This window comes from Suricata suricatta, chromosome 6 (genome assembly GCF_006229205.1).
Source record: "Suricata suricatta isolate VVHF042 chromosome 6, meerkat_22Aug2017_6uvM2_HiC, whole genome shotgun sequence".
NCBI classification, from domain to species: domain Eukaryota; kingdom Metazoa; phylum Chordata; class Mammalia; order Carnivora; family Herpestidae; genus Suricata; species Suricata suricatta.
In genome coordinates this window covers 84,806,719-84,831,699 of record NC_043705.1, presented here as the reverse complement: position 1 = coordinate 84,831,699, position 24,981 = coordinate 84,806,719, and the positions used below count along the sequence as shown (strand labels likewise).

The following is a 24,981-nucleotide window of genomic DNA, read 5'->3' as shown; positions in this document are numbered from 1 at the left end:
ATCAACACAATCCCAATCAAAATCCCAACAAGTTTGTTTAATGGAATGTAACAGAAAATTCAGAAATAGATCCACACATTGATTTTCAACAAGAACAGTTTTCCAACAGTTTTCAAACAATTGTATATCCATGAAAAAAATTATCCTCGGGGCTCCTGGGTGGCTCAGTTGGTTAAGCGTCCAACTTCGGCTCAGGTCATAATCTCACGGATTGTGGGTTCAAGCCCCGCATCAGGTTCTGTGCTGACAGCTCAGAGCCTGGAGCCTGTTTCAGATTCTGTGTCTCCCTCTCTCACTGCCCCTCCCACTCTCGTCCTCTGCCTCAAAAAAAAAAAAAAAAAAAAAAAAAAATTATCCTCAACCCTGACTCATACTACATACAAAAATTAACTCAAAATGGATCATACAACTAAATATAAAAGCTAAAACTATAACAATCCTAGAAGAAAACCTAAGTGAAAATCTTTGTAATCTTGGGATAGTCAAAGATTGCTTATACAAGCCCCAGAAAGAGCATAAAAGAAAAAAAAAAAGATCTAATAAAAATTAAAGCTTAAAAAAATAAAAAGGTAAGCCACAAAATGGGAGCACATATTCACAACACATACACACACACACACACACACTCTGACAGGGGCGCCTGGGTAGCTCAGTGGTTGAGCATCCAACTCTTGATTTCTACTCAGGTCATCATTTCATGGTCGTGAGATCCAGCCCCACATCACGCTCTGTGCTCAGCAGAGATCCTCTGCTCTTAATGATCCTCTCTCTCTCTTTCCCTCTGTCCCTCTCCCCCACTCACACACTTTCCCTCTAAAATAAAAAATAAATAAATAAAATCTGATAAAGAACTTCTATCCAAAATATACAAGAAATTCCAATGGGGTGCCTGCGTAGCTCAATTGGTTAACCAAAATATACAAGAAATTCCTATAACTTAATAAAACAACCAATATAGGTTTAAAATAGGCAAGGATTCTAAACAAATACTTCACAAAGGAAAATACTGGAATGACCAATAAGCATATGAAAAGATGATTAGTCATCAGGGAAATGCAAATTAAAATGAGAGTACTATACGCTAGAATAACTAAGTGAAAAGCACTGGCAATCCTATCAAAATCTCTAAATCATTTAAAAATTTTTGATTACATCCTTTATGTTCAATTTAAGGGAACCAAGAACCATATAATGCACAACACATAAATCTGAGTTCTTTGAAATACTCTGCTTTTCAAAACACCCTATTCCCTAAAGGTTCGGGAGAGATGAGGCTTTGCTACATTAACTGAAGTATTCTCCAGATTCTGGCCTCTTGCTACACCATTAGAACAAGAAATTTAACATAGTAACACCATATGATCCTGCTTTCTAGTACACAAGAACTCCAGAAGCAGAGTGCCTGGTTTTAAATCTCGATTTTACTTCTTTAGTGTTTAGATTTCAGCGGGTTACTTATCCTGTACACCAGGCACTGGTGCTGGTCTTTGGTAATCTCCTTCCCTACTTTTACTTTGCTTCTTTTAATCTGCTGTGGACATGCATGTAGAGCAAATACACACTTGACTTTAGGGATTCTCATGTAATTACTATGATTCTGTAGTATCTGTTTTGGGTCACACATACATAAACTTGAGGCAGTAACATTTAAGGCTGTTATGAGAATTCATTTATACATGCAAAAAGCTTAGAACAGTATTTGGCACATACCCAAGTATCCAATAACTGTTAATTATTATTAATAATTAAATTATGTATTGTCATTATGTATTATTTAAAGAAACCCAAAACATTAATTCAGATTATCAGTCATTTTACGTATATTTTACTGACAGCATACAACCACATAACTTGACAAAGCCACCTTTACATATTTAATTTAACCACAATCAGAATTAGTTACTGTCATTCACTACTACTGTCTCTTATTTTCACATAGCAACCATGATCTGAGACTAAAATCCAATAAACCTCACTGTTGACAAGGATTCATTTTACCTTATCTCTCGCCTATATAAGAACCCAACCACTAGAAGAAAGGGAAAAACAAACTTTTTCCTAGGAACATATACCTTTAATGAAAATATCAGCAAGTGTCAATCATAGAATCTCCAAATGAATGGACTTGCCCAGCTTATCAAATGATTCTGCTGAGCTAAAAACACAGTAGTGCACAATTTGTATAAAGCTGATTATGCTGATCATAATTTATGATGATTAACTTCTCCCAACATTCAGGTTAGCCTCCCACTGAGAAGTACAAACAGGCTGTTAACAATCCAGATCACAAAATTAGACAGTACATATCAAGAGAATCTGTGTAATTTGGGGGTCTTTGAAATGCTGAATGGGAACATTTCATATAAAAGAAAACAAACAAGATAAATTATTTTCCCGCCCAAATCTTTTCCTAAGAACTTTCTTTTCCAAAACAGATACAGCTCTCCAACGGTGGCAAGGCTAATATACCTATATATTGCCAGTTAAAGTACAAATCTGTAAAACATTTCTGAAAAGTACCATGTAACTCCTACAGATGTGCATTCTCAAACAAAGTGATGCAACTTCTAGGAATTGACCCTAGGCACTCATTGAAGAGAAGCAGAATGCACAAAAAAATGTCCACTACACTATCATCTATAAGAACAGACTTTAAAAAAAAGGCAATGGTTAAATAAACTAGAGCATGTTAACTCAAGAAACTTAGATGTTATCAAAATGATAATCACAAAGACATATAAAAATGATAAACTGTATAAAAGCCAAATGAAAATATAACGTAGACAACACAACCAATTTCTGGTTCCAAATGTAAGGAGCTTGAAAGTTGTCATTCTCTCCTAACAAGAAGTAAAAAGACTAAAAAATCAACAACTCTTCTTGGATCTATGAGAGAGGAGAACACCGGGCAAACCACTGTCCCCAAGATGAAGAGATGGACAGGGGAGTACAGGGAGTCATGGTTTATCAGAGCAGATATACAATAGCAGAAACTGCCACAAAAACCAGTGTCAGGGTAGAAAATTATAAACTATAATTGGCAAATTACTGGAGGGTCAGTGCCTAGAAGTCTGAGCATTAAAAACTCCATGGGAACTCAGTCATAACAACCACCCTACCCCAAAGTTTGTGAATTTTACCTCCAAGAGCTCAACTAGGTTCTCACAATAAAAATAGCAGAAATTGGGGCACCTGGGTGGCTCTGTCGGTTAACTGTCTGACTTTGGCTCAGGTCATGATCTCACGGTTCGTGGATTCGAACCCCGTGTCAGCTGCTAGCTGACAGCTAGCTAAGAGCCTGGAGCCTGTCTTCAGATTCTGTATCAACCTCTCTCTATGACCCTCCCCTGCTCACGTTGTTTGTCTCTCTCTCTCTGTCTCTCTCTCTCTCTCTCTCTCTCTCTCTCTCAAATAAATAAAAACATTTTAAAATTTAAAAAATAACAAAAATAGCAGGAATTTCCTCCTGAGCATCCCACAAAGGGAGAGGAAAAGGAAATAATTTGAAATATGCCAGAGTAGTCTCTTCTTTTCAAGAAGCTCTGCCCTAGATCAAACTAGTTAATCAGAGCCTACAATGACAGGCTATTATCAGTGTCTAACTGACATGAAAGAAGGGGAAATGGCAAATTTCAACCTTCTCTAGCCATCTTGTCCCACATAAAGGAAGTGGGGGGGGGGGGGACGAAAAACAGTTCACAGTCCAGAGGCATGGACTCAATGAAAAACTGAAACCTAATCAGAGAACTACAGAATACTTTCCAATGGGGCACCTGGGTGGCTCAGTCAGTTAAGCATCTGACTCTTGATTTCGGCTCAAGTCATCATCTCACTGTTCGTTAATTTGAGCCCCACATCAGGCTCTGTGCTGACAGCGCAGAGTCAGCTTGGGATTCTCTCTCCCCCTCTCTCTGACTGTCCCTTGCTCACTCTCTCTCAAAATACATCAGTAACTTTAAAATATATATATTACAGAATACTTTCCCTACCTCCACATCTTAACTACATGTTACCAAAGACCTATTCATAATAGTTTCTTTCCACCCAGTACATCATGTCCAGCTATCAAGAAAAAAATTACAGGGGCGCCTGGGTGGCTCAGTCAGTTGAACGTCTAACTCTTGACTTTGGCTCAGGTCATGATCCCAGGGTCTCAGGTCATGATCCCAGGGTCATGAGATCAAGCCCCATGTCAGGCTCCACAATGAGCCTCTGTCTCTTCCCCACCCCTTGCCATTCTCCCACATGTAGGCTCTCTCTCCAAAAATGGCAGGATACTAGAATTATTAGACTGGGAATTTCAAACAACTGTGATTAATATACTAAGGACTCTTAGTATAGACCTCTTAGTATATTAGACAGCAGGCAAGTAGAAAGCCTGCAAGGACAGATGGACAACATAAATGAAGAGATGGAAATCCTAAGAAAGAACAACAACAGAAAAAAAAAAAATGCTGGAGACCAAAAATACTATAATAGGGGCATCTGGCTGGCTCAGTCAGTTAAACATCCAACTCTTGATTTCAGCTCAGGTCATGATCTCAAGGTTGTGAGATCAAGCCCCACGTCAGACTCCACGCTGAGTGCAGAGCCTGCTCAAAATTCTCTCTCTTTCCCTCTCCCTCTACCCATCTCCCAACCCCCATTTGTGTGCATGCATGCTCTCTCTCTCAGAAACAACAACAACAACAACAATTTCTAAAAGAAATGAAGAATGCCTTTGATGGGCTTATTAGCAAACTGAACACAACTGAGGATATATTAGAGAAATTTCCAATACTATAAAGAGAACAAAGACTGAAAAGAATAAAACAGAATATATCCAAGAACTGTGGGCCAATTACAAAAGTAGTAATAAACACATAATGGAATTACCACAAGGAGAAGAAAGAAAGAAAAGAGCAAAAGAAACATGTGAAACAGAAATGACTCAGAATTTCCCCAAATTAATGTCAGATACCAAAACACAGATCTAAGCAGCTCAACATCCCTACCCCACCCCCACACAGAAAACCTAGGTATATCATTTTCAAACTATAGAAAATCTGAGATAAAGAAAAAATCCTGAAAGAAGCCAAAAGGAGAAAAAAAACCTTACCTATACAGAAATAAAGAAAGAATTATACCTGACTTCTCAGAAACCATGCAAGCAAAAAGAGAGGAAAGTATTTAGGGGGAAAAAACCACCTATACAATTCTATACCCTACATTCTTCAAAAGTGAAGGAGAAATGAAGACTTTCTTAGAGAAACAAAAATAGAGGGAATTTGTTGACAGTAGACCTGCCTTGCAAGAAATGTTGAAAGAAGTTCCTCAAACATAGGTCAGAAACTCAGATATATATGAATAAAGTAAGAGTATCAAAGAAGGAATAAATGAAGATAAAATAAAAACTTTTATTTTTCTTATTCTTAGTCTAACAGGAGAAACCTAACAGAGGATCATAGGGAGGGGAAAAGGGAAAGAGGGTTGGAGAGAGAGAGGGACACAAATCATGAGAGACTATTGAATACTGAGAACAAACTGAGGGCTGAAGGGGGAGGGGAGGAGGAATGGGGGGTGATGGTCATGGAGGAGGGCACTTGGGGAGAAGCACTGGGTGTTATATGGAAACCAATTTGACAATAAACTATTTATTATAAAAAAAGACAGAAAACAGTTTGTTCAAAACGTTAATAGTAATAATATATTTGACTATGTATGTTTACATATCTTATTTTTATATATGCTTCTATATTTGTGAAATAAATGATACAAGGAATGAGAAGAATTAGTATGATTTTGTTATTATAAAGTACACACAATACTCATGAAGCATTACAGTGTTACTTGGTTTTATTTAAATTTTTAAAATTTATTAATTTTGAGACATAAGGAGAGTGAGTAGGGAAGGGGCAGAGAGACAGGGAGAGAGAGAATCCCAAGAAGGCTCCGTGCTGTCAGCAATGAGCCCAACACGGGGCTCAAACTCACAAACTGAGATCATGACCTGAGTGGAAACCAAGAAGCAATAATAGCTTAATCAACTGAGCCGCCCAGGTGCTCCATTTGTTTTTATTTTAAATATTTATTTATTGGGGCACCTGGGCGGCTCAGTTAGGTAAGTGTCCAACTTAGGCTCAATCTCACAGTTCCTGAGTTCAAGCCCTGTGTTGGGCTCTGTGCTGACAGTTAAGAGCCTGGAGTCTGCTTCAGATTCTGTGTCTCCCTCTCTCTCTGCCCCTCCCACACTTATGCTCTGTTTCTGTCTCAATAATAAATAAACATTAAAAATTTTCTTTGAATGTTTATTTTTTTGAGTGAGTGAGCACACACATGCAAGCAGGGGAAAAAAGAGAGAGAGAGAGAGACAGAGAGAATGAGAATGAATCCCAAGTAGGCTCCATGCTCAGCTCGAAGACAGAGGCAGGGCTCAATCATGAGGTTCAATCTCAGGACCTTGAGATCACATAGCAAGATCACGACCTGAGCCAGTATCAAGAATCAGCTGTTCAAGCAACTGAGCCACACAGGTGCCCCACATTATAGCATTATTTGAAAATGGACTTGGATTAGTTGCAAATGTATATGGCAACCACTAAAAACTATTTTAAAAAATGGTGGGGGGCACTTGGGTGGCTCAGTCAGTTGAGCATCTGACTCTTGGTTTCAGTTCAGATCATGATCCCAGGTTCGTAGGATCAAGTCCCCTTACTGAGCTCACTGGAGCCTACTTGAGATTCTCTCTTCTTCTCCCTCTGCCCTCTCCCCGGCTCATGCTTGTGCTCTTTCTCTCCCCCTCTCTCTAAAACAAATAAATAAAACTGTAAAAAAAAATTCTAACTGAAATTTAAGAAAGGAGAAAAATGGAATCATATAAAATGCTCAGTTAAAATCACAAAAGGCAAACAAAGACTAGAAGACAAATATGAGAATGAAGAAGAGAAGCAAAAACAGAAAACAGTAACAAAAAAGATAGATGCTAATCCAGCTACATTAATAATCATGTTGAAGGTGCCTGGTTGACTCAGTTGGAGGAGCGTGTGACTCTTGATCTAGGGGTTGAGTTCAGCCTCACACTGGGTGTAGAGATTACTTAAATAAATAAAAATGTTTTAAATAATGAATTAATCAATTAATCACCTTAAGCAGCAAGGACTAAATGTATAAATTAAAAGAGATTGTCAGAGTGGATCAAAAACAACACCATTGTAACACTACAAGTAACCCATTTTATTTACTTTTTCTTAAGTTTTCAAGTAATAGCCACACCCAATGTGGGGCTCAAACTACACAACCTTTAGATGAAGAGTAACATGCTCCAATGACTGAACCAGCCAGGTGCCCTAAAAGCCCACTTTAAATATAAAGACAGCTATAGGTTAGAAGTAAGTAGATGGTACAGCATAGGGACTATAGTCAATAATACTGTAATAATGTTGTATGGTAACAGATGGTAACTACACTTATTGTGGTAAGCACTGAATAATGTAAAGAATTGTTGAATCAATTATGTTGTATACCTAAAACTAACATAACACTGTATGTTAATTATACTTCAATAAACAAAACAAACAACAAAATGAAGGATAAAATCATGATCATCTCAAAAGATGAAGAAAAAGCACTTAACAAAATTCAATATCCATTCATAATAAAAACTCACAACAAAGTGAGTTTAGAGGGAAAATATCTCAGCATAATAAAAACCATATATGAAAAAAAAGTAAATGGAAAAATTTACCATAATGACACTAATCAAAAGAAAGTAGAAGTAACTACATTAATTTTGACAGAGCAGACTTCAGAGCAAGAAAAGTTACCAGGTATAAAGGGCACTACATAATGATAAAGAGGTCAGTTCTTTAGGACAACATAACAATCCTTAACATGTAAATGCCTAACAACGTCACGTGAGGCAAAAACTGATAGAACTGCAAGGAGAAATACATGAATCCACTATCTATTTTAAAACTTCAACATCTCTCTATCAGAAATGGACTGATTCAGCAGACAGAAAAGCAAGAAGGATATAACTGAACTTATTAACACCATTAATCAAATGGACATAATTGAGTCTACAGATTATTTCAATCAAAAACAAGAACATACACACCCTTTTCAAGCTCACATATAAGATTCACCAAGACAGACCACACTCTAGGCCATAAAACACACCTTAACACATTAAAAAAAAATTTTTTTCTATGTCTTTATTTTATTTTGAGAGACAGAGACAGAGCGTGAGTGGGGGAGAGGCAGAGAGAGAGAGAGAGAGGCAGACACAGAATCCGAAGCAGGCTCCAGGCTCTGAGCCGTCAACACAGAGTCCAACATGGGGCTCAAACCCACAGACTGTGAGATCATGACCAGAGCCAAAGTCAAATGCTTAACTAACTGACTGAGCCACCCAGATGCCCCAACAAATTTAAATGAAAATCAGGCAATGTCTGCTCTCAGATCACAATGAAATTAAGCTAGATATCACTAACAGAAAGATAACTAGAAAATCCAAAAACTCATGGAGATTAAACAACACACTTTTTAAAATTTACTTTGAGAGCGAGCAAGTGAGAGAGAACATGAGTAGAAGAGGGGCAAAGAGAGGAAGAGAGGGAATCCCAAGCAGGCTCTGCACTGTGGCTCAATAGGTTAAGCATCCGACTTTGGCTGAGGTCATGATCTCATTGTTCACGAGTTCAAGCCCCACATTGGGCTCTGTGCTGACAATGAGGAGCCTGCTTGGGATTCTCCCTCCCTCCCTATCTCTCTCCCTTTCTCCCTGGTCCTCCCCCACCCTGTCTCAAGATAAATTAACTTAAAACACACACACAAAGAGACACTACTATACACCTATTAGAATGACCACATTCTGGAACACTAAAAACACCAAATGCTGGTGAGGGTATGGAGCAATAGAATTCTCATTCACTGATGATGGGAATGCAAAATGGTACAGCCACTTTGGAAGACAGTTTGGCAATTTCTTACAAAACTAAACATACTATTACCATACAATCCAACAATCACACTCCTTGATTATTTAACCAGAAGAGATACACATAAATGCACACGTTTACAGAAGCTTTATTCTTAATTGTTAAAAACTTGGAAGCAATCAAAATGATCTTTAGTAGGTAAATGAATTCAGACAATGAAATATTGTTTGGCAGTAAAAAGGAATAAGCTACCAAAGCATGAAAAGATGCAGAAGAACCTTAAATGTAGTGAAAGAAGCCAACCTGAAAAGTCTTCATCCTGTATGATTCCAACTTATATGACATCCTGGAAAAGGCAAAACTATGTAGATAGTAAAATGACCAGTGATTGCAAGAGACTGGCAGCAGGACAAATGAATAGGGAGGCAAAAAGGATTTTTAAGGCAGTGAAAATGTATGATGATATCATAATGACAGATACATATCATTACATACCTGTCAAAACCCATAGAATGTACAACACCAAAAGTGAACCCAATGTAAACTATGGACTTAGGATGATTATAATATGTCAAAGTATGTTTATCAATTGTAACGCTTCACTCTGATGGAGGCAGCTATTCATGTATGAGGTCAGGGGATGGAATGGAAATGGAAAATCACTGTATCTGGCCCTCAATTCTGCTCTAGCAAAATAAAGTCTTTAATAAAACAAAATTAAGAATTTTCAAAAGTTGATTAAAGACTTCAAATCACAGATCCAAAAAGAATATTAAAAATATATATATTCCAGGAGTGCCTTGGTGGCTCAGTCAGTTAAGCATCTGACTCTTGATCTCAGGGTTGTGAGTTCAAGCCCCACGTTGGGCTGCGTGCTAGGTGTGAACCCTACAAATACTATATTGAAGGCAGTCACCAAAAAAGACAGGTTACATACAAAAGAACAAAGGTAAGAATTCTCATCATCTTCTCATCAAAAACTCTGCAGCCAGAAAACAATGGAGTGACATTCTGAAAATACTGGAAAAAAAATACCTGTCAAACCAGAATTCTAGAATTCAAGGAAAATATCCTTCAAAAATGGATGATTCAATATGCCACTTTCAGTAATAGGGAGAACTAAGCAGAACATTAACAAGGAAATCGAAAATTTAAACAACACTATAACCTAACTAGACCAAACACAGATCTATTTAACACTCCAGCCAAACAGGCCAAACAGGTATCTACAGAACACTACTCCCCTTGAAGAGAGAGCATCCATTTTCCTTAAGTATATGTAGAATATTCTCCAGGATACATCATATGATAGGAATAAAACAGTCCTCAATAAACATAAAAGGATAAAAAACATACAAAGTATGTTTTCCAACCACAGTGAGTAAAATTAGTGATAACAGAAAGAAGAAATCTGGGGAACTGACAAATACATGGAATTAAACAAAACACCCTAAACTAACCAATGGGTCAAAGAAGAAACCAAAAGCGTAGTAGAAAATATTTTAGGGGGCATACGGCTGGCTCAGGTAGTAGAGCACGCAACCCTTATTTTTCCTAGTCATTTATTTATTTTGAGAGAGAGAGAGAGCAAAAGCATGCATGCGAGAGTGAGGGAAAGGCAGAGAGGGAGAGAGAATCCCAAGCAGGCTCTACACTGTCGGCGTAGCACCTGACACAGGGTTTGAACTCACAAAGCGTGAGATCATGACCTGAGATGAATCAAGAGTTGGAATCAACTGACTGAGCCACCCAGCAACTCTTGATCTCAGGGTTGTGGGTTCAAACCCTACATTGGGTATAGAGATTACTTAAAAATAAAATCTAAAAAAAAAAAAAAGAAAGAAAGAAGAAGAAGAAAAAAGAAAGAAAGAAAAAGAAAATACTTCGAGATGAATGAAAATATGTCTTCAAAACTTACAGGATGCAGCTAAAGTAGTACTTAAAAGGAAATTTACAGCTATCTAATGCCTATATTAAAAAGAAAGATCTTGAATCAATAACCTAAACTTCCACCTTAAGACACAGGAAAAAAAAAAAAGAGCAAACTAAACCTAAAAGAATACAGAAGAAATCAATAGAAAATAGAAAAACAGAAAAATTGATAAAAATAATAGTTTTTGAAAACAACAAAATTGACAAACTTTGAGTTTGAGCAGAGGAGGAAAAAAAAGATGACTCAAACAACTAAAAATCTATAAACTATAGGCTTTGGAGAGCTTCTAGGTTGGTGAAGATACTGGAAAGGTGATATACCTGGAGAGGACATGCAAGCTCTGCAGACCTTCCCTCATATCTTGCCCTATACATCTCTTCCCTCTACCTGTTCCTGAGTTACATCCTTTATAATAAGCCAGTCACCTGGTAAGTAAACAGTTTCCCTGAGTACTGTGAGTCATTCTAGCATACTAATCAAACCCAAAGAGGTGGTCAAATGAACCGCTTGATAGCCAGTCAATCATATGCACAGGTAATGACCTGGACTTGGAGTTGCCATCAAAAGTGGAGGCAGTCCTGTGGGATCTGACACTATCTCCAGGCAGGCAGTGTCAGAATTGGTTACATTGAGATACTAGACAGGGTCTCACTGAGAACTGGAAAACTGTTTGGTGTGGGGGAAAACCCCCAATATGCGTGATGACCACAGTGAAGTGTTACAAGTATAGGAAACACACAGAAGAGTTTTTACCTCACAATTTTAATGAATGTTTAAAGGAAAACCCACAGGCCCAAAATGCCATCACTTGTACCAAACCAGGGCTTAATATCTAAACTAACTATAGTTTCAACCTCCCCCATAAAGGTTAAGTCTTAACCTGTCAATCAGGAATATTCTGATTAAGCACCAATGAGATAATCTATCACATAAACTCTCTCCATCCCCCAAAGGAAAAATGACATAATCCACCTAAAAAGAGCCCTGTCCTTCCCAGCAAAACAAAGTGATCTTGCCTGAAACAATTTTTTTGGGGGGCTATTAATTTTCTTGCCCCACCATCCTTTCTATAAAAAGCTTCCATTTCAAACAGCTCCTCAGAGCATTCCTCTATTTGCTAGATGGAATGTTACCTGATTCATGAATCATTTAATAAAGCCAATTAGATCTCCAAATTTACTTGGTTGAACTTTAACATGATAAAAATAGTACCATTATAATAGGTACCATTACTGAGCCACTGTTATATCTGTATTTTACTGGTAAGAAAAAAGAGGTTAAAAAAAAATAAGAAAGAAAGAAAACAGAGGTAGTCTGAAAGCACTAACTTGTCTAAAGACAACATACTAAGGGCTGAAGCAACGATTTAAATCCAAGTATGTGTAACTCCAAAGTTCACATTTTTAATTTCAACCCTCTACCCATAAGTCAACAGTGTAAGCTGTTGATAACGGTGAATACTAAAAATTCCAAAAGATTCCAGAATAAATAGGAGGCACATACATCCTTAATCAGAGAAATCTCTTAACAAAGAAACTAGTATCAATGCTATGCTACAACTTTAAAAGCATTCTCAACACAAAAATGAAAACATACGTGCAATTTTTCTTTTAGCCAAACATTTTGTTCTATTTGACTGTTTTGTCTTCATTTTCTGCAATCCGCTCTCTTCCTTTGGTTCCTGTTGCAAAACAAGAAGTATCATCAGGGTGGCTACCATTACAAGTAGTACTCTTTCCACATCTTCTACAACTAGGAGAAGCCACTGAACCTCTAAAGAATCTGTGGCTATTGTAAATGTTCACAGAAAACATCAGAAATAGATCCCTCTGATACAAAAAAGAAAACGTGGTTCTGAAACAAATAAAAATCATAAAAATTAAAACACATAATATATTGACACTATTATGTGCAAATGGACACTCATGTAGATATTGGCCATCTGCATAATACCATTAAACATGCACTCAAGTACAGAGAAAGCTTGATTCAGATTTAAAAATGAGTATGCTTAGAAGTCAGTTTGTATTCATTTATTTTAAATCAGTACTTAAAAACCAACAGACCAGGGCTCATTTGGATAAGTGAAACTCAAGAGTGAAATGCTTGGTTTGAGTTTATGTCATGATTTCATAGTTTGTAGCTTTGAGCCCCACGTCAGGCTCCTAGGTGGCAGTGCAAAACTTGCTTAGGATTCTCTTTCTCTCTCCTCTTCTCTCTGCCCTCCTCCCAACTCCCCCACCCCTGCTCACTCACACTCAACTCACTCTCTCTCTCAAAATAAACAGATAAACTTTAAAAAAAGGCAGCAGAGCTGGGGAAAACTATGTAACATAATTATTAGGAAAAGTACTAATTTTCTTTATATATAAAGAACTCTTACAATCAATAAAAAGATGAATATTTAACCTCCTACCCTACTTTTAATGTTTTTAATGTTTATTTTTGAGAGAGAGAGCACACACGAGCAAGCAGGGGAGGGGCAGAGAGAGAAGGAGATGCAGAATCCAAAGCAGGCTCCAGGCTCTGAGCTGTCAGCACAGAGCCTGAGACGGGACTGGAACCCACAGACCTCGAGATCATGACCTGAGCCTGAGCCGAAGTCAGATGTTTAACCAACTGAGCCACCCAGGCGCCCCCTCCCTTACTTTTAAGCATAGAGAACAAACAGAGGGTTGCTGGAGGGATTGTAGGAGGGGGGTGGGCTAAATGGATAAGGGCATTAAAGATTCTACTCCTGAAATCACTGTTACACTAATATGCTAACTAACGTGGATGTAAATTTAAAAATAAAAGATAAATAAAAAATAACCTCCTCCCTTTAGCAAAAGACATGATACCTCACAAGGAAAAATACACAAGGGGCTCATAAGTATATGAAAAGATTCTCAACCTCACTTTGAACATGTAAATAAAAATACTTTTTAAAACCTATATTAATAGTAAAAAGAAAGTACTTTATAAATCACTTTATGTGGGGAAACAGGTACTCTTATGCTAGATGGGATAAAATGGGTAAAATATGGTTAGAAGGCAAATTGGCAATAACCTCTGAAATTATAAATGTACACACTCTTTGTCCGCCAATACACCTCTAGGAATTTATACTACAGATACACTCACACACAAGCACAAAGATGTGTGCACAATAATGCTGAGAAGAGAATATTCTGTCATTGTAAAGCCTGAATCAATGCTATTAAAAATGTGATCTACAGATGAGTAGAAACGAGCACACCGCATGTTACTGCTCTTAACAAAATAAGCATAGAAAATGAGCGTATGCATTTAGAAACTTATGACATTGCCAAAACATCCAAGCACATGATAAGTGGCCTTCCATGGTGAAAACTGCAGCCTAGTCATTTGCAGGACCCTGTTATAATATGTGATATTTTAAATTTATTCAGTAAAGTCCAATGTATTATAAATATGTAAGAAAATGCAAACAATAACACTATCACTTTAATTTTTTAGTTATACTTCAATATGATTAAACAAAAGCAGCTCATATTATTTTCAAAATAATTTTTTTTATTAGAAAGAGAGAACACGAATGTGGGGGAAAGGGCAGAGGGAGATAGGGAGAATCCTAAGCAGGCTCCACTCTCAGCACAGAGCCTTGACACAGGGCTTGATCCCACGACCCCGGGATCATAACCTGAGCCAAAAATCAAGAGTCAGATGCTCAACCAACTGAGCCACCCATGCGCTCCCATAATATTTATTTTTAATCTCAAGTACAGATTTAAAAACACTGACTTTCACTGACTTGTCATAAAAAAAAAATCTGAATGCAGCAGTAGCAGTGAAATAAAGTGACTGTGAAGAGACAAAGGGCAAAACTTTCATTCTAGTTTTAGTCAGAAATATTACCCTTCACATACTAAGTTTGGTTTTGTACCCACAACTAATGGTGAAATATGATAATCAGAACATCTTGGGCACCAAGGGTGTCTCAGCTGTTAAACATCTGACTTTGGCTCAGGTCATGATCTCATGGTTCATGAATTTGAGTCCCACATCAGGTAAGCTCAAGCCTTGCTTCAGGTGAACTCAAGCCCTACTTTGGATGAGCACAAACCCTGCATTGGGTGAGCACAAGCACCACTTAGGATGAAAAAGAGCCCTGCTTTGGGTGAGCCCTGCTTCTCAATCTCTCTCTCTCTCTCTCTGCCCCTTGCTCACTTGCACCCTCTCTTTCTCTCTCAAAAAAATAATTAAATTAAAATTTAAAAAATGAATGAATGATAATCAGAGCATCTTATTTCTAAATATGTACTGACAAATGACACTCTCAAAACCTAAATATTTGTTGTATACAAAACATAAAGCACAAGTTTAAAATTAGAAGAATCTTTTGAAATAGTACTAGCTTAAAAAACTAACATATGTTTAATATATCACATGTAAATATTAGTACTTTGTAGATTTCTAATAAATACTAAATTTGCTAAGACTAAAAGAAAATTTCAACTTACAATGGGGTTATGTCCAGACATAAAGCCATTACAAGTTCAAAATACTGTAAGTCAAAGATGCATTTAATACACCTAATGTACCAAACATCATAGTTTAGCTTAACCTACTTTAAACAAGCTCAGAACACTTACAATGGTCTACAGTTGGGCAAAATCATCTAACACAAGCCATTTTTATAATGAATTGTTGACTAGCTCGTGTAATTTACTGAACACTGTACTGTAAGTGAAAAACAGGATGCCTGTATGGGTACAGAATGGTTATAAATGAATTGGTTGCTTCCCCTTGTGCTCATGTGGCTGACTAAAGGCTATGGCTCACTGCCACTGCCCAGCATCACAACAGACTATTGCACCATGTATTGCTATCACAGAAAAAGATCAATATTCAAAATTCAAAGTTCAATAGATTTCTACGAAATGTGTATCACTTTCACATCATCATAAAGTTAAAAAATCATACGTCAAACCATCACAACCCAGGGATTGTCTGTATATAAAATGGTTGAGAAATTAGTAAAGACTACAAAGCTGTCTGCTTGGAAATGCTGGCATGAGGCAAAGAAAGTAGCTCAAGTACCATATTCCAATGACAGCATAGCTTAACAAATCAGGAAACAGATCAGAATATGGAAAAACAATAAAACAAAGCCAACACCATTCTTTTTATTGCAGCTTCATAAATGCACAGATATTAGGAGCACCTGGGTGGCTCATCAATTGAGCATCTGACTCTTGACATCAGCTCAGGTCATGATCCCAAGGTCATGGGATCTAGCCCCGCGTAAGACTCCACACTAAGTGTGGAGCCTGCTTAGGATTGTTTCTCTTTCCCTCTCCAATAAAAAAAAAAAAGTTAAAAAATAATTTATTTTAAAAATAATAAATAAATGCACAAATATTATTAGCAACACAGAAATTATTTTAGGAGATGTGTGAATGTATGATATAAAAATTCCTGTTTCACTGTCAACAAATGTTAACTAAATTTTTAACTACAAAACCATGGTGGGGCAGGTGTGCGCCTGGGTGGCTCAGTTGGTTAAGCGTCCAACTTCAGCTCAGCTTATGATCTCACAATTCATAGGTTTGAGCTCTGTGTTGGGCTCTGGGCTGACAGCTCAGAGCCTGGAGCCTGCTTCAGATTCTGTGTCTTGCTCTCTCTCTGCCACTCTCCCACTCATGCTCTGTCTCTCTCGCTCTCTCAAAAACAAATAAACTTAAAAACAATTTTTTTAACCATAAGGGATTAAACTTTTAAGTTTCACATAGCCAGAAGTAACTATGGGGAAAATATCCTAGATTTAAGAAGCCTATGCCACAATGTTTATCAGTGCACAGTTTCTATTACTGAAAAAAAAATGTCAGCAAACAAAATATTGTGCATAGCAGAAAATGTAAGTTACATTAGGACTAAGGCTAATGCATTCAAGAATATTCTTTACTTTTCTTTTTTAAGAAAGAGAGAACGCATGCATGCCCGCGGGAGCAGGAGAATGGCAGAGAGAGAATGAGACAGAGAATTTCAAGCAGGCTCAATGCTCAGCCTGGAGACCAACACAGGACTAGGTCCCATGAATGTGAGATCGTGACTTAAGCCAAAATCAAGAGTCAGATACTTAACCAACTGAGCCACCCAGGGGCCTTAAGAATATTTATTCTCTTTATTATGTGATATACAAATGTATCATAAACAACTATTATTACTTGCTGTAATATGACTTATTAAAGGGGAAAGTTCTGTATAGAATATCAAACTACAAAATGAATGCTTAGTGTTTCTGCAACTTTTCAGAATAAAGTGGAAAGCAAGACCTGTTCATTTTTCTGATATCTAGTATATTCAATGAACTTAATGCTTCCATTCAAGGGAAGAATTTCTGTGACATGAAAGATCAAAGGACAGTTAGAATACAGATTCTACAGACTGTGATATATTCTACAATTTTATAACAAACATCAGTGATATGGGTGGTAAGTTTGATACTTCACATCTGCAAAACACTGTCATCCAAAACCTTACAAACTTAATACAACTTTTTGAAATTTAAGATACTTTAAAGAAGACTAAACCATAGGAAATTCATGGATCTGAACGCCATTTCTTATCTCAAAATGCAATTATGGAAGCAGCCCAAATGTCCATCAATAGATGTATGCATAGGATAAAGAAGATGTGATATACACGAACAATAGAATATTACTCAGCCATAATTAAAAGAACAAGGGGCACCTGGGTGGCTCAGTTAAACTTAACTTTTTCTTTCAGCTCAGGTCATGATCTCACAGGGGTTTTTAGGGGGTTTTTCTTAATTTTTTTTTAAATTTATTTTTGAGAGAGAACAAGCAAGAGCAAGCAGGGAAGGGGCTGAGAGAGGGAGACACAGAATCTGAAGGAGGCTCTAGGCTCTGAGCTGTGAACTCATGAACTGTAATCATGACCTGAGCTGAAGTCAGACGCATAACCGACTAAGCCACTTAGGTGCCCCATGATCTCACAGTTTGAGGGATCAAGCCCTGTGTCAGGCTGTACACTGACAGTACAGAGCCTGGAGCCTCCCCTGCTTGTATGCACACTCTTTCTCTAAAAGTAAATAAACTTTAAAAATGAATGAAATCTTATTTGCAACAATATGGACAGATCTAGAAAGTACAATGCTAGTGAAATAAATAAGTCAGAAAAAGACAAACACCATATGATTACAATGACATGTGGAACTTAGGAAACAAAACAAAGGAAAAAAAAGACAAACCAAAAACTAGACCGTTAACTATAAAAAACAAACCGCTGGTTACCAGAGGGGAGGTGAATGAAGGATGGGTCAAATAGGTAAAGGAAATTAAGCGTATACTTATCATAATGAGCACTGAGTAATGTATAAAATTGCTGAATCACTATACTAATACCTGAAACTAATATAATAATATCATGTTAACTATACTAAAATTTGAAAAATAATAATAAAAGATAACTGAAATGTAACTATAACTATTCAGAAAAAATTGCTGGAACTGGCTATCCAGAAAGATCAAAGATGATTTTTGAAATACAGCATTTTCAACCTCACTAGGAAAAAAAATTAAAAATACTATAATCTCGGGGTGCCTGGCTTGCTTGGTCAATTAAGTGTCTGAATCTTTATTATAACTCAGGTCATGATCTCACAGTTGGTCAGACTGAGCCCCTCAACGGGCTCTGAGCTGACAGCATGGAGCATGCCTGGATTCTCTTTCTCCCTCTCTGCCCCTCCTCCCCTTGCTCATGGGCACACTCTTGCTCTCAAAGTAAATAAACCTGGAGAACATTGGTGGCTCAGTTGGTTAAGCATCTGATTCTTGATTTCAGCTCAGGGAGTGATACCACATTTCATGTGTGTAGGATCTGGTGACAGTTCTCACTCTCTCTATCTCTCTGCCACTCCCCTGCTCTCACTGTCTCTCTCAAACATAAACTTAAAACAAAGAATTATTTTAAATAAAATAAAATATATCAGTCTGTGACAGACTGGAAATTTTAAAAGACACCTAGTCTTACATCACAGATTGTCTGAAGTGCATAGATTTAAATGATCATGAATAAGAACACAGGAAAATAAATTATGGTCCATTTGGAATACATGCTTCCATCTAAAAGAGTGACTCTCATTTACAAATACTCATATAGGGGTACCTGGGTGGCTCAGTCAGTTAAGCATCTGACGTCGGCTCAGGTCATGATCTCATGGTTCATGAGTTCAAGCCCCATATCAGGCTCTCTGCTGCCAACACAGAACCCACTTATATCATCTGTCTCCACCTCTTTCTGCCCCTCCCCTACACTCTCATGCTCTGTCTCAAAAATAATAAACAAAAAATTAAAATACTCATGTAAAAATATTTCCAAGATAAGTGATTAAAATGAATTAAGATGCGAAATAGTAAGGCTAATATGTTTTGATCCTATCTATTCAACCAAAAAATATTCAAATAAAGTAAATAAATTTGCATATAACCCACATTTTCAGCACTCTTCCATATTTCAAATTACTTGCAAACAAGAAATAAACACCAATTTTGAACAGGCAAAATCACCCCAAGAAAGAGAAAATGCCATCCTAATATGAATAGGTTAAATCCCCTAAACTTATATCAATCTCAAAGAAGCATCACTCATAGAGAAGAAAAGAAGTAGATAAAAAGAGAAGAGACACTCTGTGCCCACTGGGAAAAGAAAAACTAAGTAAATTAACAGTTCTACAGAATAAAGAGAATCAAAAACATCAATCACATCTCACCTCAAAATTTAATAAAAGACACTGAAGTAAAAAAATTCAACACAACAAAAAATGAAATATAGAAAGGAATAAAAATGATCTTAGAAAAACTGGCTGAAAAAGAAAACAGGCAAAACTGATCCAATAAATGTACAGCTGGGGTCTCTGAAGAAGAAAACAAAACAGTGAAATAAACTAACATTAAAACTATAATTAAAGATAATGCCCAGCAGATTGTCTTCCTTTATACTGCATCTTTTTTATGTGGTGTATTGCTTTTTGTTATCAGCCTGACTCTGCCCAGTGTATGACAGTTCTGCTGATGTTTATTTATTGGTGGACATATCTCCAGAATTTCTGGAAAACTCATCTAAGTCAGTAACTTTTCTTTGCAATTTGGAATTATTCCTAATAAAATGATTTTAAGAAAATAATAAACAAAGAAAACACAGGGCATCTGGGTGGCTCAGTCAGTTGAGCATCTGACTTCAGCTCAGGTCATGATCTTGCAGTTGATGGGTTCAAGCCCCACATCTGGCTCGCTGCTACAAGCACAGAGCCTGCTTTGGATCCTCTTTCCCCTTCTCTCTGCCCCTATCCCACGTGCACTCTGCTCTCTCTCTCTCTGTCTCAAAAAATAAACAAACATTGGGGTTGCCTGGGGGGTGCTCAGTCGGTTAAGTGTGTGACTTCAGCTCAGGTCATGATCTCATGGTTCATGAGTTCAGGTCCTACATCAAGCTCTGTGCTGATAGCTTGGAGCCTAAAACCTGCTTTGGATTCTGTGTCTCCCTCACTCTCTGCCCCACCCCCACTTGTGCTCTTTCTCTCTCAAAAAAAATAAAATAAAATAAACATTAATAATCAATGAAAATTTTGAAAAAGACAAAGAAAAGTTTATCAAAAAAGAAACCCCTGAATCTAAATATTTAAAGTACCCACTATTTACCTTGGAAAATGACCCTAAACAACCAATTTCCAGACATGTAGTATTAAACTTACTGCATCTTAAAAGATACATAAAATTCTTAAAGCATTCAGACCAACAAAAAGGCCTAATCACTTACAGAAAAAAAGAAAGCTGGACTTCTCGAATGCAACATACTAAAGCAAAAATAAAACACCAAACCAAGAAGGCAGCATTTTAAAGAAACTCGGGGGAAAGATTTCAAAGCAAGAATTTTGGACTCCATCAAGCAGTCATTCAAATATGAAAACTATAGAAAAAGTGTCAAAATGTGCAAGAACTCAGGAATCCTGTTACAAGGGTTTCCTGAAAAATCTAATAAATAATAAGCATCATTTAACTAAAAAATGATTAGAAAAACTTTGGCAAAAGAATGGAAAGCACAATAAGTCCACTGACTACTGCATGGTCTAGAAGTGAAAATCAAAGGATACAATTTACAAGTGGCAAAACAGATTATAGAAAGTTAAATAAGAGGAATAAAAGAAATTATAAAAGGCATTAATATAAAGTTAATGTCTCATTCCTCAAAAAACTAAAAATAGAACTACCCTACAATCCAGCAATTGCACTACTAGGTATTTACTCAAAGGATAAAAAAAATTCAAAAGGGTACATGCATGCCAATGTTTACAGCAGCATTATCAACGACAGCCAAACTATGGAGAAAGCTCAAAGGTCCACGGACTAATGAACTGATAGAGATGTCTTACACACACACATACATACACACACACACACACACACACACAGAGAGAGAGAGAGAGAGAGAGAGAGAGAGAGAGAGAAATATTACTCAGCTATCAAAAAGAATGAAATCTTGCCATCTGCAACAACGTGGATGGAGCCAGAATGTATTATGCTAAGCCAAATAAGTCAATCAAAGAAAGACAAATACTGTATGATTTCATTCATATGTGGAATATAAGAAACAAAATGGATGAACATATGAGAAGGGGGGTGAGGAAGGGGAGAGACAGAAACAAACCACAAAAGACTACTAAAGATAGAGAACAAACTGAGGCTTAATGGAAGGAGATTGGAGGGGGATAGGCTAGATAGGTGATGAGATATTAAAGAGGGCACTTGTTATGATGAACACTGGGTGTTGTATGTAAGTGATGGATCACTGAAGTCTACTCCTGAAACCAATATGGCACTACATTCTAAGTAAAATTTAAATAATAAAAAAAATTTATTTTAAATACAGAGATACCCGAGTGGCTCAGTCAGTAAGGCATCTGAATCTTGATTTCGGCTCAGGTCATGATCTCACAGGTCAAGAGACTGAGCCTCATGACAGGCTCTGCGCTGACAATGTACAGCCTGCTTTGGATTCTCTCTCTCCGCCCCTCCCCTGCTTACGTGCACAGATACACACGTTCTCTCTCTCTCTCAAAATAAATAAAGAAACATTTAATTTTTAAAAAGAAGAAGAAAAGGGGCATCTGGGTGGCTCAGTCAGTTGAGCACTGATAGTGGTTATAGCTCCACAACTATGAATACACTAAAAACCACTGGATTACACTTTAAATTAGTGAATTATATAATGTGTGACTCATGTATGAGACAAAGTCGTTGTATCAAACAAAAAAGAACGGTGATAGTCAACTCAGGATAGATATTGGAGGTCTGAGGATAGTAGAGGAGAAACAAGATAGTCTCTGGGAGAGTAGAGGAATAAACAAACTATGGAAACATGAGGATTGCAAGGCAGTACTGAGGGGCTGCTTGAGGTTTGTGGTCTTAAATATAATGTGAACCTGGAGCCTGCTTCAGATTCTGTGTCTCCCTCTCTCTCTGCCCCCATCCCTCATTCGTGCTCTGTCTCTCTCTCAAAAATAAATAAACATTAAAAAGATATTAAAAAGTCATGTACTAGTGTTAATGTTTTAGCTCTGACAAACATACCATGGTTATGTAAGATGTACACATTAGGAGAAAGTAAGTGAACGTTATAAAGAAATCTCTACACTATCTTACCAACTACTTTTACAAATCGAAATTATTCCAAACTAAAAATGTTATTTAAAACTTAACAGATGAAATAGAGATTTTTCAGATACACTAAGAGAAAGAATTCATCACCAGAGCCCTACTCACAAGAAATGTTAAAGTCCTACTGGCAGCAGGAACACTGCAATGGACTCGACTCTGTCGTCATGCCTCTCCCTACTCTCATCCAAAATTCATACAATGAGATCTAATCCCCAAAGTACTGCTATTTAGACAATATCTTATAAGGTAAGATGTGAGACACCAGAGAACTTACTCTCTTTCAACCAGTGCATGCAGGGAGGAAAAGCCTTATTAGTACACTATCTACAGATGAAAAGGTAGCCATCTACAACACAAAGAGAGGGCCCTCACCATACAGTGACCCTGCTGGAACTTTGATCTTAGATTTCCAGTCTCCAAAACTGTGAGAAAATAAATTTATGTTGGTTAAGCCACGCTGTCTATAATATTTTGCTATGGCAGCCCAATCACACTGAAAAACACGATAGCGTGACACCAGATACAAAGTTACACAAAGGACTAAAAAACACCAAAAATGGAAACTACACTGATAAATTTATGACTGTTTCTCCTTAGCTTCAAAAAAACTGATTGTTTAGGCAAAATAATATCAATGTAGTATGGGGCTTACAATATATATACAGGAAAAATAACAATAACACAATGTGCAGGGCAAAGTAATAAAAGTAAACTATCATAAGATAACTTACATTATACATGAAGTGGTATAATATCATGAGGTTATACTATGATAGGCAAAATAAGCATACTAAAATCTCTAAACCATTACTATACCAAATAGTTATAACTATTAAGTCAAAAAGGGAGATGAGTTCATTAAAAAAAAGACTTGATTAATACAGAAGAAAACCCAGAGTCAAAAAAAGACACAAGGAACAGATGGAACAAACTGAAAACAAACAGCAAGATGACAGATCCAAATCTAACCATACCAATAATCACATAAAATGTGAATGGTCTATACAACAAAATTAAAGGCAGTGAGGTCAGATTGGATAATAAAGCAAGACTCAACTATACATGCTACCTATAGGAAATGTAAATCTTTAAATCTAAAGATTCAAATAGATTTAAAATAATAGGATGGGGAAAAAACAGCATGGAAGACAGTCAAAAGCAAGCTTAATGGCCACAACATAATGAATGTAACAACAAAGAAACCAAACACAAACATGAGGCCAGCACTAACAAAAAGCCACCCAGAGAAGACACAGAAAATCTCTGAAGAATTGTACACCAGGTAACTAGGTTGACATACCTATAATATAAAGATCACTTGAGAAGTTTATAATGGATTTTGTTTGAAATACTGAGACTGCTGAAAAATTTTTTAATTTTATAGGCCCATGTTTTGATGTTTAAAACTCACTTTGAGGGGCACCTGGGTGGCTCAGTCAGCTAAGCATCCGGCTTCAGCTCAGGTCATGATCTCACTGTTCGTGGGTTTGAGCCCCACGTCAGGCTCTGTGCTGACAGCTACCTCAGAGCCTGGAGCCTGCTTCAGATTCTGTGTCTCCCTCTTGCTCTGGCCCTCCCCTGCTCGCACTCTCTCTCTCTCTCTCAAAAATAAATAAAAGACATTAAAAAAAAATTTTTTAATAAAAAATAAATAAATAAATAAAACTTACTTCGAGAAAGAAAATTGCCTTATTTTGCTTAAAAGTAACTAAACATTATTGTTCACTGCACTTGTATAATATTAAAAGCTTATCTTACAGCAAATATGAGGAGGTTCCATTTAGAAATGATAAATTTAGAATTATGGTTGTGACATATATTCAATCAGTGTGCATATGTTAATGTGTAACTGACAGAAAAAACCCTTCACTTGAAAAACTATTTGTGGGGCACCTGGGTGGCTCAGTCAGTTAAGCATGGGGCTTCAGCTCAGGTCACAATCTCACAGTTTCGAAGTTCAGGCTCTGTGCTGACAGATCAGAGCCTGGAGACTGCTTCAGATTCTGTGTCTCCCTCTCTCTGTCTATCCCCCACTCATTTTCTGTCTCTGTCTCTGAAAAATGAATAAACCTTAAAAAAAATTTTTTTAAAGAGTATGTGGTATATATATATATATATATATACTTATAAATACACACACACACACACACATACACACACACACACACACACACACACACACACACGCGCGATGGAATATTACTCAGTGATCAAAAAGAATGAAATCTTGCCATTCACAACAACATGGATGGAATTATGCTAAGTGAAATGAGTCAGTCAGAATAAGATAAATATATGATTTCACTCACATGTGGAATTTAAAAAACACAACAGATGAATAGAGGCGAAAGGAAAGAAAAATAAAATAGGGAGGCAAACCATAAGAGACTCGTAAATATAGAGAACTGAGGGCTGCTGGAGGGGAGGTAGA

At 37.0% G+C, this 24,981-nt stretch overlaps 1 protein-coding gene across 7 annotated transcripts in view; it reads right to left on the bottom strand.

The window, feature by feature from the left end:
- Nucleotides 1-24,981, bottom strand: part of UIMC1 (ubiquitin interaction motif containing 1) — a 106,704-nt gene that overhangs the window by 59,989 nt on the left and 21,734 nt on the right. For all 7 annotated transcript variants that reach the window (XM_029942785.1, XM_029942788.1, XM_029942789.1 and 4 more), the window contains exon 3: nt 12,448-12,532. In XM_029942785.1, the coding sequence (XP_029798645.1) occupies nt 12,448-12,532 (85 nt within the window). The remainder of the gene's footprint in view (nt 1-12,447; nt 12,533-24,981) is intronic.